General features: G+C 39.2%; 1 protein-coding gene across 34 annotated transcripts in view; it reads left to right on the top strand.

The window, feature by feature from the left end:
• Nucleotides 1-14,206, top strand: part of PTPN5 (protein tyrosine phosphatase non-receptor type 5) — an 81,989-nt gene that overhangs the window by 58,548 nt on the left and 9,235 nt on the right. For 28 of the 34 annotated variants that reach the window (XM_083839012.1, XM_083839018.1, XM_083839024.1 and 25 more), the window contains 4 exons: nt 2,002-2,086; nt 6,204-6,283; nt 6,757-6,894; nt 10,772-10,882. In XM_083839012.1, coding sequence (XP_083695138.1) covers nt 2,002-2,086; nt 6,204-6,283; nt 6,757-6,894; nt 10,772-10,882 — 414 coding nt within the window. Of the gene's footprint in view, nt 1-2,001; nt 2,087-6,203; nt 6,284-6,756; nt 6,895-10,771; nt 10,883-13,684; nt 13,792-14,206 lie in introns of all 34 variants that reach the window. The other 6 variants (XM_083839030.1, XM_083839029.1, XM_083839027.1 and 3 more) reach the window with 2 other exon arrangements.

Here is a 14,206-nt window from a genome sequence, read left to right as displayed (position 1 = left end):
TCAGCTGGAGCCTTAGAAAGTATGTTGTACTGTTTTTTCTTCTGCACAAAAATTATTTACTAGCTGTAAGCTGCTTTGTCAGTTGCTTTTAGGATTCTCTTAAGCACAGAATCTCAGCAGAGTGGAAAGAAAATGCTTTGCAATATAGCATCTTTCTCAGCCTGTCCCCTTTATGACACTTCAAGTGTCACTTGCTCTTGAGAGAGATTCAGAAATGAGATAGATTGGTCTTTTGTTTTAAAGCAGCCTGACAGATATCTGTGGTCCTTAATTCACTTAGTGTGCTGTACAATTTGAAGAAAAGCAGCTTTTGTTTAGGTAATCTGTGATAGTTTCAAAATAAAGCATCTATTGCTGTTCAAGGGAAGAAGTGGTCACTTAATAAGTGTCTGAGTTGACTGCTGAACAAATCTTATCTGCAGTTTAATCAGTCTCTGAGGCCCCCTGTAGCTTTCACGCAAAGAAAGCAATGTTAGAAGAAATAAGTTTCCTTTCTTTGAGAACTTTTGAATTAGTTTTCCTTCTGTCCATAAAATCAACAGCCAAACCATCCCAGGTCATTTTCATACTTTAATGAAAACTGAAGTGTAGGTAAAAATGCTGTTTAATCAAAATGTAACTTCTGTAATTAAAAATGTAAACTAGATTGCTTTATGAAACAGTTACCACCAGCTCTACAGCATGTATTTTCTGTCTCTGTCTAACCTACTTGGCTTTACAAGTGCAAATTCATAACAAAGCAAGCAGCCGTGCTTGACATTGGAAGAAGAGTCAGGGGTGTCACTTGCAGGGTTAAGTCCTGAAATTCTTACAAGATTTAGAGTTTTAATCACTCAAAGTCCTCTTGAATTCAGCAAGAATTTGAGTGGAGAATAAGTTCCAGAGAGCTTGGCTCAAGTAGGGTTGTGGATGACTGAATACAACATAGCTAAGGAAACCATTAAGGTTTCACTCCCATGCAGCTCCTCAAATTGAGAGGAAACTACTTCCACCAAATGTTTTATAATTAATTGCCTCTGGTTAAGGCCCACAGTATGCTCAGTGCTGTATAAGAGGCCGTCTTCTAAAGCTTGAGAATTTAACAGGTCATCATAATTTCCTGACTTCACTACCAGTGTGTCCAGTACTAGCCTCTCAAATTCAGTGTGCTGCAGCTGTGGTGACCATCTCTGCTCCCAAGCTCCATGAGCTGCTTCTCTGCTGAGCCTGATTTACACATCCCGTCTTATCACGTCTAGTGTCTCCAGTTGGTGGAAGGGTCTTGTTTGACCCTGCCTGGCATTGGCCACTTAATTGCAGGAGGTGAGTACTGGAGAATAAGAAGGTTCTCCTTTATTGTTTTCTTTAGGACTGTAGTGTAGAGAGCAGGTAATCCCTGAACACCTCTTTACTGTCCTTGCCCATGGAGCTGTAAAGTGCGGTGAGCAAAATGAGTGATAAACACTCCTGCCCAGCTCCATGGTATCAGATCAGTGCAGCAACCTGTCATAGTGTGTGTCGTCATTTGTTGCTGGTGAGAGTCACTAGCAAATTACTTCCTTCCACCCTCAGAGAGGAAGAAGGAATGTGAGTCAGAATGGATGGTGTCTGAGGTCCATCACTTTTGGAGCAGAGTATCTTACGTACTACCTTTTACTTAGTTCTGTGCCTACACTTGCAATTCAGTTCTAATAATATTAGGAGCTAACATAATACTGTCTCACATATTACTCAATGAATTAGTCACTATGAACATTTTCATGTAAGGATTTCAGAAAAGAAAGCCAGTGACAGTAAAAGGAAACATCAATCATATAATGGTGGTAAATTGCTAGAAGTACAGCACCATATGTCTTGGTTGACTTCATCACTTTGCCTCCCTCACAGGCAGGACATAATGGGTTTGGGATTTTTATTCCTTTTGTGAATCTAATAATACAGTCTACTCTGTGTTTTTTTTTTGTTTGCTTGTTTTTTTTGTTGTTGTGTTTGGTTTTTTTTGGTTTGTTTTTTTTTGAGCAGGAAATTCCAATGAATTTTGTTGATCCAAAGGAATATGATATTCCAGGCTTGGTGCGGAAGAATCGCTACAAAACAATTCTCCCAAGTAAGTTTCCTGCTTTTTTTAATCGCTAATGCAGGGTGGTCTATTCCACATGCTGAAGAGCTTCGCACTTTGGTGTGTTTTCCAGGATACATCAGGTGTGCTGTCACTACCCCATATTGTCCACTGGGTGTATTTATGAAGCAGCGACATAGCTTCAAAGCTAAATCAAATTTCAAAAGAGGTACAGAGCATGAACAACCTAAAATTGACAGAAGATCAGTAGCACTTACGTTTTAAATTCAATAGAATTACATCATTTGGTTCTGTTTAAAACTTCTGCACAGGAATTTGGTGTGTTTATTCAGAAGCTACTTAGTGGTTTCTTTGATAAACTCTTTTAGAAGGACGTTATTTTACAGAGCAATGTATTTCTCAGAATCATACCTCAAATGCAAACTGAGAAAGAGTATTGGAAACTGCTCTGATGGCATTAAGATGATAGAGAAAATCAGAATCTTCTGTTACATTGTTTGTAGCCAAGAATTGGAGTTTTAAGAAATGTTTTGGTACAGATTTCTATATGTATAATTTTCTCCTATGTCTCAGTTTAAGATACTTGAAAATGAATACATTTAGATGTCATGCTTCATTTTTGCTGTAAGCCATTGTTGGAAGATGCCACCACTAACCATAGTTAGCTATACTTGCAAAGCCCAAATGGTTCAATGTCAGGTTAGTAAAGATAGGTTCAGAGAAGTCAAAAATGTCCTCAGCTATACCTGTCATTTTAGACAATGAACCTGGGTTGGAAATGGTTCCATGCTACCATATACTTCTAAGAATGATCACACTCCAGGTTAATTACTTGCTGCAAACTTTATCTCAGCCTTATGGATATCTGTGTCAGCCATTGCTGTTGCTTTGACCTCTCCTGATAACTAGTTTCTACCCTACCATGCCTCCAAAGATTAACAAGCTTATTCCAAGCTCATTATGATCTGGATTATTTTTTTTCTTGAATGAATTTTAAAACCACAGTCTCTGTGCAACATTATGTCCCTGGCTGTGGCCGGAGGATGGCCTGATGTCTTTGAGGAGAGAAATGGGCTGACTGGGTTCATCTTTGTTCAGCTACCTCCGTTTTGAAGGGTATAGTGTTGGCAGTAAAGAGGCTAGCAAGGAGTGCAAAAATTATACTTTTATCTCCTTTATGCTTTAAATCTAAGGATCCCAGTAAAGTATCCATGCACAAAGCAGGAGAGGGAATTGTAGGCAAGATGAGGGAGAGTCCAGTCCTTTCTGGGTTTTGACCATCCACTGACTTCCCAGTTTCCGAGCTGACCAAATGTAGCCTGTGCTGCCTTGTGTATCTACTTAGTATTTCTCCAAGCTGCAGAAAGCACTACTGGCAGGAACTACTGGACAAGCTGCAGCAGAGCAGGCTCGGGCAACTGATTATCCAAGGGAACAGCAAGTGCTTGATTACCAAACCAAAGTGAAACCCCAAATCCAAAAACCTAAAAATAATTAAAATTCCATCACCCACTGCATCTCCAGAAGCACTCTAGGCAGTTATTGTTAAAAGGTAAAGTCACTTAACATGATGACCAGTTGCTTGCAACCCTCAAGTTAATTGTAGTAAGTGAGAGACATGATAATAGTCTGTTATTCATCTAATTTATATTTCATTTGTAGTAAATTCTTTTTGCAGATACTCACATTTCACTGTTGGTAGTAAAATGGCTTAGAAGATGGCTTTCTGATGGCAGAAAAGTGTTTTTGGAAAAACGCCAAGCTAACAAGGTTGATGTGGTTATTTCATAAACATGAAATTACTTATTTGCAATCTTCTATTTGGGAAAAGTCCTGTGGAATTTCCTGGAAAATTATGACTTTTCTCTAGGATATTTGAAGGCACTGTTTGATTATATGGAAAAGGGTCTTGTTACAGGATCCCAGAGGGTGGCATGTTGCGTGTCAGTCTCTTTGAATCCTTTTCTGAAGAGTAATGTCTAGACAGACTTTCTTTTTAATTTCTACAGTTTTATTGCTTTTATGCCATTTTCAGTTATGCAAAACACTTCAGTAAGTTTAGCCAATTCCTCTAAAATGTCTAACATAGCATAAATACAGAAAGTCCATAAAAGAGATTGTGGAAAAAATAGCTGACGTCGTTTGGCTTCTTAGAGATGCAGGCTACTACTGTTTGGTTTTTGTGTGTGTGTGTGTGTGTGTTTGTTTATTTGTTTGTTTTAATAGATATGGTGCCTTCTTTAGCCTGGCCTATGCACTAGTTTTGTCCTGGAAGAACATTTTTTGTTAAGAGTAGGATTTGGTTTAACTTAAATGTTTCTGTCTTGAAAAAATCGAAATTCATGCCACAAACTCTCATGATATTAAAGTGTTATGATTTTTGAAAAGAATGAGTTATTCCTTTTTATACATTTCTAAGAGAGGCAGTTTAACTCAGTTACGCTTCCTTAAAGCAGTGCAAATTCTTCTATCAACAATGCATTAAGAAGCTTCTCTTCTATGAAATAAGGTTAGAACTGCTCACTAACATACTACTGTAAAAAAATGTAAATACATTAGCAGAAAAATCACAAGCCAAGTACTATAATTTGGAGTAAAAGAATATTATAACATTTTAATATTTGTGGGCACAGCAGTAACAGTCCACACTGAGAATTAACTCGAGTTCAACTGCAGCTGAATACCAAAAGGAACCTTTGCTTAGAAGTCTGTGGCACTTAACTTACTTGATAGAGTTCTTCAAATCCAATTTGTTTGTCCCTAGAGATTCACTATAAGCTGGACAACATAGTATTATTGCTGTTCTGAGAAGGGGGAAATGATGTAACCATTACTCAAACTTGAGCAGGCTCCATGGATGACTGCATAAAACCCAGACAAAAGGACCTTAGGCAAGGGGCCTCACTACCCAGTCCAGTAACATTTAAATAAACATCTGGCAACTGATGTTACCTTTTTATGGTGTAGCATTATCTCCTGTCTCATCATCTCCCCAGCACTAGGGAGATGAGCAAAGGAGAGCAGGAAGGAATTGTATTTCAGAGGAACTCGCTAGCTTCCATATTTCTGTTTTACTAAACACCATCTCCGTTAATATCTTTGCTTTGTAGATCACATGATATTGTGACTTCATTATCACATAATAGATTATGTGAATTAGTTCTGTCTGAGGACAGCGTTTCATGCTGTCTGTTTATAGTACAGTAGAAACAGCTGTGTGTTTGGTCCTTTGTGCTTGATCCAATATCACACTGTTTGCATATTTATTATTTTGTTCTGGTTTCTGAACAGTCTCATTTTTTTTTTTAATGAAGATGTTTTCTGTGGTTTGTTTCTAATATTCTCCTGGTGATGCACTGTTAATGTTTGCTGAGGGCCTCTGTCAGAAGAATGTTTCTTGTGAATGATAACAAACTGGAGTACTGGTGATAATGGATGAATATGGGCCTGTGTAAGCTTGCATTAAAACAAGTAGAACAGCTCCCATTGACTTCAGTGGGAGCTAGACTGAGGTTCTCAGATGGAATCATGTTTTCCTTTGCTGTCCTATTAAAAGAAGAATAATGCTTCATAAATAGTGCTGAAGAGGAAGGGCCTCAAGTACTGAAACATCTTGTGCAAAAGGACTGTTTAATATCCTTCCATTTTTCCCCAGCCATTACATTTGTTAATAGCACTTCTCGAACTTTAGCTTATTGCAAGACAAAATAGGGGAGAAAATATTCATCTGGCTTGCCTGCACACAAGAAATGTATATTTATGATTTGGGAGAAAAAGTGTTTGCTGCCATTAGAATAATGTCTTACAAGCCAGGATGGATCTGTTCACCCAACAGACTGAGAAATAATTTTCTGGAGCAGAAAAGTTGCTGCTTTTCCAGAGTTGCTCTGGGGCACTGACTCTGTGACAGGAGAAATTCAGCAAGCTTCAGAGTGGGTAAAACTATCAGAGGAAGCTAAAAGACCCCAAGTACCTTTCACCTTTTTCTGTATTAACATTTTAACATGAGAGCTTTCCAAGGCCATTGACATCTATTGTGATAGCCGTGAATGCATCCAGATGTCTCGCTGTACAAACTTCTGTGTCTGTCTTTCTCTCCTATCAGCAAATGATAAACTATTGCTTATTTCTTTACACATTTCAGATCCTCACAGCAGAGTGTGCCTTACCTCAGCTGATCAGGACGACCCACTTAGCTCTTACATCAATGCTAACTACATCAGGGTAAGAGCTCAACAGTCCTATATGTTTGCCTAGCCTCTATTAGCCACTGTTAATGTAAACAAATTTGAACGTCCACTGGCTTTTAAAGGCATCGTGGCTGATCTGATTGTTCTTCTCTCCTGCTTACATTAAATGAAAACTAAATCTCAAAATGCAATTACACTGGTTCAAACCAGAGAAAAGCACATTTCTGCACTTCTTGATGCAAATTGCTTGTCAGCTGGCTGATCGGGACACTGGAAAATAAGCCTCAATAAGGTTTGCGACCTAGGTAGAGTCACCTTGAGGCTGTTGGACTCTCATTGCTGGAGTTATGAGACCATATTGTACCTTTGCTCCATGTGCATATGTGCAGGAGAGAGGGGAAGAACCGATGCCATGGTGTCTTCATTCCAACCAGCTTTTAAAGACTGAACCTTCAAGGTTGTGGTGGACATCCTGTTAAATATGTTCTCTTGTTGTTTTGTTGGCAGGGCTATGGAGGAGAGGAAAAGGTATATATTGCTACTCAGGGACCGATAGTTAATACTGTCAGTGATTTCTGGAGAATGGTGTGGCAGGAGCGTTCTCCCATCATTGTCATGATTACCAATATAGAAGAGATGAATGAGGTAATGGTGTTACATATAGTCTGTACTTTTATCTGTACTCTGGCAGATATTTTCAGCACAGATGCTAAGCCTGCAGAAATAAATGAACAGAAGTTAGTTCAGTGGCCTAAACAATCAGAGCTAGAATTAAATTCGTCAGAGTTAAAGATGTGAGCTGCTTTTCTTTCAGTTCAATTTACTGAAAGTCTTGTTTTGCTGTCTGACTTAGCCTACTGCTGGTTCTGCTATTTTTTTGTCTCCCTGCTGACCTGAAGCCTTTCCAAACCCAGCTCTATTTGCAGACATGCTTTAAAGCTGTCTCTAAAGGAATCAGAAAGAATAGTATTCTAGCCCTATTTGTTTTAGTCTTCAACAGCATCGATGTTTTTCAATCTCGCATTTATTATAGTTCGTTGTCTATAGCCACCTCTCTCAGAGCTGTCCCTGATTTGTGAAAGATAGTTACAATAATCAACAACTACAGCTGACTTGGGTGTGGAGGCTCTTTTCCTCAAATATGTCTAGGAAATGCTGTTGAAATACTGAGATTAAGAAGCAGAAATTTTCTATTTACAACCTGCTGGAATTGGTGCTTCTAGAAAGTACATCGTCACAATGTTTCTGGTAATCTGCCTAATGTTATTTTTATTTGCAGTAATAAATACTGCTGCCCTGCAGCTGTTCATTACTAATTTACCTACTGCAAAATTTACCCCATAGCAGAGTTGCAAGAACTGTGTGCTTGGTCTTCAGTTTACAGGTTGGTAGCTGATCTTCTTCCGTCACCTTTATTGGCAGTGTAGAATGTGAGAATATGGTCTGGGCATGTGTTGAGCTCTGCATCCCCCTTAACCTCTGGCAGCAAGCTGTAGTAGAGAAATACAAATGGTGTTTCTTATCTGCAGCAGCAATATCTGTCAAAGCTTGTCCCCGAAACTCAGTAGTTCAGTTGAGAGCGTTTCTTTTGGAGAAGACATTTCAGACACTTAAAAGACGGAGAATATAGTCATACAGATGGCCTGAAGTGCTAGCTGGAAGCTGAGTGCCCATAATTTTTGCATGTTCACAAACCTTTAGCTTTCCCCAGTTGTGAAGTAAATCATTTTAGCCTGAATTTTGATGGAAAAAATAGATGTGGATAAGACAGACACAGAATTACCATGCTTTGCAATATAAAAAAATATGTATATATAGTTGTTATAGCTGACAAATTGGACACATGCTCTCAGGGCACTGCTGATTTAAAAAAAAAAAAGTTAGTTGCTAATCTAAATGTTTTGTTTGTACTAACATTTTAAACTCACATCCTCACATCCACTTCTATCTGAGGCAGCACTGAAAGAATAACTTGCTCATTGATCAGAGTTGGCAGGTTATGGTGAACAAGATGTTGAAATATTATGACATAGTATACCCAAATCATTAAAGGACTGAGATTTGAGAGAGAAAAAGAAGCAGAGGAAACATTGGTCCTGAATGATGTATTTGCTGAGTTCTTCTGCTATAGTTTTCATATAAAGGTTATTTTACATTCCTGTTATATCTGAATTTCCTCTTATCCACACTGACAAAGTATTTCATCCATCATCTCAGTCTTAGGAAGGAGCACAGTGCAGTGGTGTTGCTCTATATGAGTGGAGCTAGCTACAGTCCATATCGTAACAGCTGTTGAGTTTTTTCTGATACCTTTTGTATCAAAAATTAAAAGGTGTCAGGAATCTCAGCCATAAATACAGGGTAAGTCCTTTCATGTGGATGTCTCCTATATTCATTCCCTCTTTTCCATAATACATATTAATATATGAATAACAGGACTCAGAATTACGTAGATTCAAAACCAAAACCTTTGTTTTGCCATGATGCTAGTAACGGAGGCTTTGTGTTCCTGCTCAATGCAACAACTTGGGTAATGTGCGTATGAAGAGCTCTGTATCTCAACCCTCTGTCGCATCTAATCTGAACTGACAGACAGCCCACAGAAATGAGTGGGCAATCTTACTCCACTCCTTGAAGCAGAGCAACGTCTGTGCTATTGATAGATGCTAGCACACTTGACAATTTTTACAATGGATTCTGCAGTTTAAGAAGAGAGGAAGTAAAAATGAGATCTGCGTAAATAATTTTACAGAGACACAGTGGGCCACATTCCCAGTGGGTTATTAAATGATGCGCTATACAGATGGAACAGCACTGCTTCTCCCACACACAAATTTTGACTCAGTAACTTTGCAAGACACTCTTCTGTTGTTAGTCTTTCTCCTGAAATGGAATTATTCTTGGTGGGGGAGAGCAACACACAACTTTAACTCACTTCCTTCAAGACTGTGTGCTGCCATGTAGAAGAGAAAGCATGCAACCATCCTCTTTAACTGGGTCTGTCCAGCAGCAGGTTCTCATTCTCTTATGATAACAAGATGTTGTTTCTTGCTTTAACATAGGGGAGTCTTTTTCTAAGAAACTGCCTTGTTCATGTTATTCCTTGTCCATGGACCTGTCCCTACACCGTGTTGAAGTGTTTGTCTCTTCTTTTGCATGTTGATTAGCTTAAAGAGAGATTGCATACAAAAAAACTCAATTGTTTTCAGTCCTTCCAGAACAAGAGTGGTTACAGATCCCCACCTACTTGTGCAGAGTATCAGTACCATGATGTAGATTTGCATATGGACTGTCGTTTCAGCTTCTCTAATTGTCAGGCGGTTCTGGCTGCATCTATGGTGGCGTTTTGGCAAAATCAAATGTAGCAGTCTGATAGATCCCATAGCAATTGCTTCCTTTTTGTTCCTCATCTTTGATGTAAGATCCTCAACATCTATTTAAAGTGGATTTTGGTACATAAGATAATTCCCCAAACATCTCCAGTCATGTTCAGGAGTCATCCCCCTCGCTACAGGAAGGACATGGACGTGCTCGAGCAAGTCCAGAGAAGGGCGACCAAGCTGGTGAGGGGTCTGGAGAACAAGTCTTACGAGGAGCGGCTGAGGGAGCTGGGCTTGTTCAGCCTGGAGAAGAGGAGGCTCAGGGGTGACCTTATTGCTCTCTACAGTTACCTTAAAGGAGGCTGTAGAGAGGTGGGGGTTGGTCTGTTCTCCCACGTGCCTGGTGACAGGACGAGGGGGAATGGGCTAAAGTTGCAACAGGGGAGTTTTAGGTTGGATGTTAGGAAGTACTTCTTTACCGAAAGGGTTATTAAGCATTGGAACGGGCTGCCCAGGGAGGTGGTGGAGTCACCATCCCTGGAGGTCTTTAAAAGACGTTTAGATGTAGAGCTTAGCGATATGGTTTAGTGGAGTACTTAGTGTTAGGTCGGAGGTTGGACTCGATGATCTTGAGGTCTCTTCCAACCTAGAAATCTGTGATACTGTGATACTGTGTGATATGTTCTTTTGTACAAAAACCTATGCAGGTGATAATCTTATATTCAGAGAGCAATGGCCCTTTATCAAAAGTAGAAAAAATGTATTTTGTATTTCCATATCCATTTATACACGCCACAGAAACAGCAGCAACTAGTCTATATTGTGTTAATCATTATTATCTTAAGAAAAGAATTAATCTGAAAACACAGGCTATTAATAAAAACAAGCACATTTCTGCTGGCCTTTCTAGTGAAACCTCAAAATGTGTATCAATTGCACAAAGTTAAATAAAGATGTGTGTATTTAAAAACAGTGGTTAGTCATTATTTGATTTGTGCATTTTTATCATGCAATCAAGCTGTTATGAATGCAGCAAAAATTGCCAGAAATGTGGTCCCTGTATAGAAATTGAAAATGTGTACTTATTATAGAAACAACCATCATTCATATTCATCTATGCATGCGCTAATCCAATTTCAGAGGAGTAAAAATGAACCTCCCTTGACGGTTGCTTAACTAGATTTATTTTATATTGCACACAGAAATGCACAGAATATTGGCCAGAGGAACAGGTCACCTATGAAGGAATAGAAATCACAGTTAACCAAGTCATACAAGCAGATGATTACCGTTTAAGGCTCATCACCCTAAAGGTAAATCATTCAAATGTACTTAAAATAGTTTTGCTACCTAAACCCTTAAACAGGACTTCACAGAGAGCTGTGTAGAAATATTTGCACAGTAAATTACTGTACAAGTATCACTTTTAACTACTGCAGTCATTATTGCTCTGTCCAATTCACCAACATACAAATACCACAATAATGTAAGCAATCCAAGATTTATACCATGTGAGTACAATCTGAAAACTTCCAGGCCAACTTTAGCAGTACAGGGTTAACTCAGTGGAAGAAATCAGTGACTTCTGTGCCTGTGTCTTTTGTGTTGGTTGATCTCTTCGGTTACCAGCGATAGGACCCAAGGAAATGGCATGAAGATGCATGTTTTGGATTTTTCTTATCAGCAAAAGGCGCTTCACTGAGAGGGTGATCAGGCACTGCAACAGGCTCCCCAGGGGAGTGTTCATGGCACCAAGCCTGATGGAATTCAAGTAGCATTTGGACGACTCTCTGAGACATATGGTTTGATTTTTGGGTGTTCCTATGTAGAGCCAGGAGTCAGACTTGATGATCCTTGTTGTGTCACTTCCAACTCAGGATATTCTATGACTGGTCACTGAGAGTGACATGTTAGTTCAGTGACAGCATCTTACCAGCCTTTGCAAGTCATACTACAGACAGTGCTTGTGGAATAACCCACTAAATGCTGTGATGATATTCTGTAGAATTCAAAGGCTTGTGTGTTCTTTGGGCCATGGACTTAGTCAAAGCATTACTGATTACTAACAAGAATCTTTTACTTGCATGGAGTTTTACATATTTTGTAGTAGGAGACCCCTAGAAAACATTTAGATGGTATTTTTTGTCTACGTATGACTATTATTAGACTGTTGTCAGACTGCTAGATATCTCCAGTTGTTTATGCTTAAGATGACTGTTGTGCTACTAACAAGAAATGGAAGAGTTGCGAACTGACCAAAACTCTTTTCATGTTGCTTGCCTGCCTTCAGTTTCTTGCAGTGGTTGGACTACTGGTCTGCTTGTCATAATAGTGGTGTGGTAACACTCCTGCTGTTCACAAGGCTGACTTGACTTTGAAGATGCTTTAAGGAATCATTCACTCTAAGACATTAAAACTGCTGATGACCTTTATCAACACTTTTCACCACAGAATTATCTCTGCTCATGTTTCTAAGCGTAGTATCTTTCCAGCTATTTGTCTAATTTTACATACCAGTAACCATTCTATCATCTCGTGAATAGAGAGTTGAAAGGCAGATTTACTTTTTCTTAAGTACTTGGGTGCTACTTAGTCTAAAATACCAGTCTTATTTTACAACTGATTTCATTGTTAGGTTCTTGAATCTCAAGCTATATGCTTTAATAAGAACAATCTATTTACATAAACTTAATACATATTTAATATACCACACCTACCCTCGACTTCAATATAACAACACCATTTCTTTCCAAGCTGAAAAAAGCCTTCCTTTTATCCAACCATTTTCAAGTTTCTTCAGCCATATGCTAATAGGCAGAAAGCCAGTATGTGAAATTTCAGGTCTGGACTGAGTGTGGGAAGTCTGTCACTCATGCTTTTTGTGAAAGCAGCAAGGAGAAAATCATGTTCTCCAACAAGTGGGAAGTAAAGAATATTTACAAGTGTACTGCAGACTTGCACTGACCTTAAATACAACCTATCCCAAACAATACAGTGCAGCAGCAAGAACAATATATAGCTTAATTCTTCTGGAATAATGATATCTCACAGAATTGGTCACACTTCAGTTACAGTGACAAAACAATTGCCTCAATAAAAATCCTGCGGTCTCTTCCAGAAGAGTTTCTTCAGAATTATCCCAAGTCTTCTCAGCCTCAAAGAAGCACCAGTGAAGAATATTTTTATTAAAGTCAAATCAGAAGTGTACAAGCTTCTATAAGCAGAAACATGGAACTGGTAACAGCATAGACAAAACTAAAGATATCCAGAGCTCATGCTTAGAACTTTGGCTGTTTTCTGTTTCTGTCAAATGAGTGGTTTTATGTAGTGATTCATGTTTTTCTTCAGATGACTTTAATCTTTTACTTTTCTCTGAGTTTTATTGACAACATTTGAATTACAATTTTAACAACCCACTTAAGAATACAGTATTCATAATTTCTGTGGCTTACACATAGTCACATGTTGAAAGGCAACTGTGCATATCCATGTTTCAGAGCAGTGTTGAAATCTGATCTGGTTTCCTGTCATGAGCCCAAAGTGCTATTCATGACAGTTAGTTATCCTCTCTTAACCAGAATATCTTCTGACAAAGGTAAATAACCTAGGGCCATGCTCTATGCTACAGTAGTAAGACACTTTTTCTCAACTGAGCGAGACATACCCTTAAGGTTCCCAATGGCTGCGCACTTCAATGAGCACTTCAAACCCGGCATAAGCTGGAGCAACTACTAAATGAAGCCCAGTCTCCCTCTGTCCAGCTCTCTTGTTTCCTACCCTTGTTCCATCTCCCATGTCCAACACAAGCATTTGTGAGAATGTGCAGTAACCGAAAGAGGGGAAGCTGATCCATGTGAAAATTAATCCTACTAGAGAAAGAGAAAAGATTTAACTCGATGACTTCCACAGTCCAGTTTACAAATGAAGCTATGCAAAGCTTTGCCAACCCAGGAGAAGGGTGGGAGGTGGCAGTCATGGAGCACTTCTAACATCCATCAACTGATAGTCATAGGGACTTAGCCTCAGTGACAGAAACTATTTCTAGATTTTTGCATCTCTTTCTTTAGAAAGAATCAAATTTGTTCTTTTTTTCCCCCCTCATCTCTTGAACTCAGCCAGACGTGTTTAAGGAAAGGTTGTGGAAACTAACAGCTCAGTTCCTGGACTTCGTGAAGCCATTTGCTTAGCCCTGTGCCAGCTGGCTTATGTAATGGCTGAAAGGGTAAGGCCAATTCCCTGAGCTCCATGTTTGGCACCTTCAGGAATCAGGCAGAAGGATGTCACTTTGAACACAAAATCAGAGGCACAGAGTGCTGCTTGGCACTCAGAAAAGGTAAAGGCACGTTTGCTATATTCATAGCCATGCTGAGAGATAGAGGCAATCAGAATTTGTCTCATGAAAAACCCTGGACTGCAACTAGATGCAATTCTCCTCTTCCAGTGTCTCTGAATCTGTCACCATGTCTAAGAGAAGAGAAGTGACAGGAAACTGATAAGAGTCTGTCTGTCAGAAAAGAGAGAAAAATAAGCTCCGATCTCTATCCCTCATCTAGCTAGCTAGCTATCAAAGACAGAGATATGGCTCCTGGCTCTCTGTCTGTCAAATAGATTATGAAAGCAATTATGTCACAAGTACA

This window comes from Anser anser (genome assembly GCF_964211835.1).
Source record: "Anser anser genome assembly, chromosome: 5".
Lineage (NCBI taxonomy): Eukaryota > Metazoa > Chordata > Aves > Anseriformes > Anatidae > Anser > Anser anser.
The sequence above is the reverse complement of the archived record's forward strand: the minus strand, read 5'-3'. Positions and strand labels throughout refer to the sequence as shown.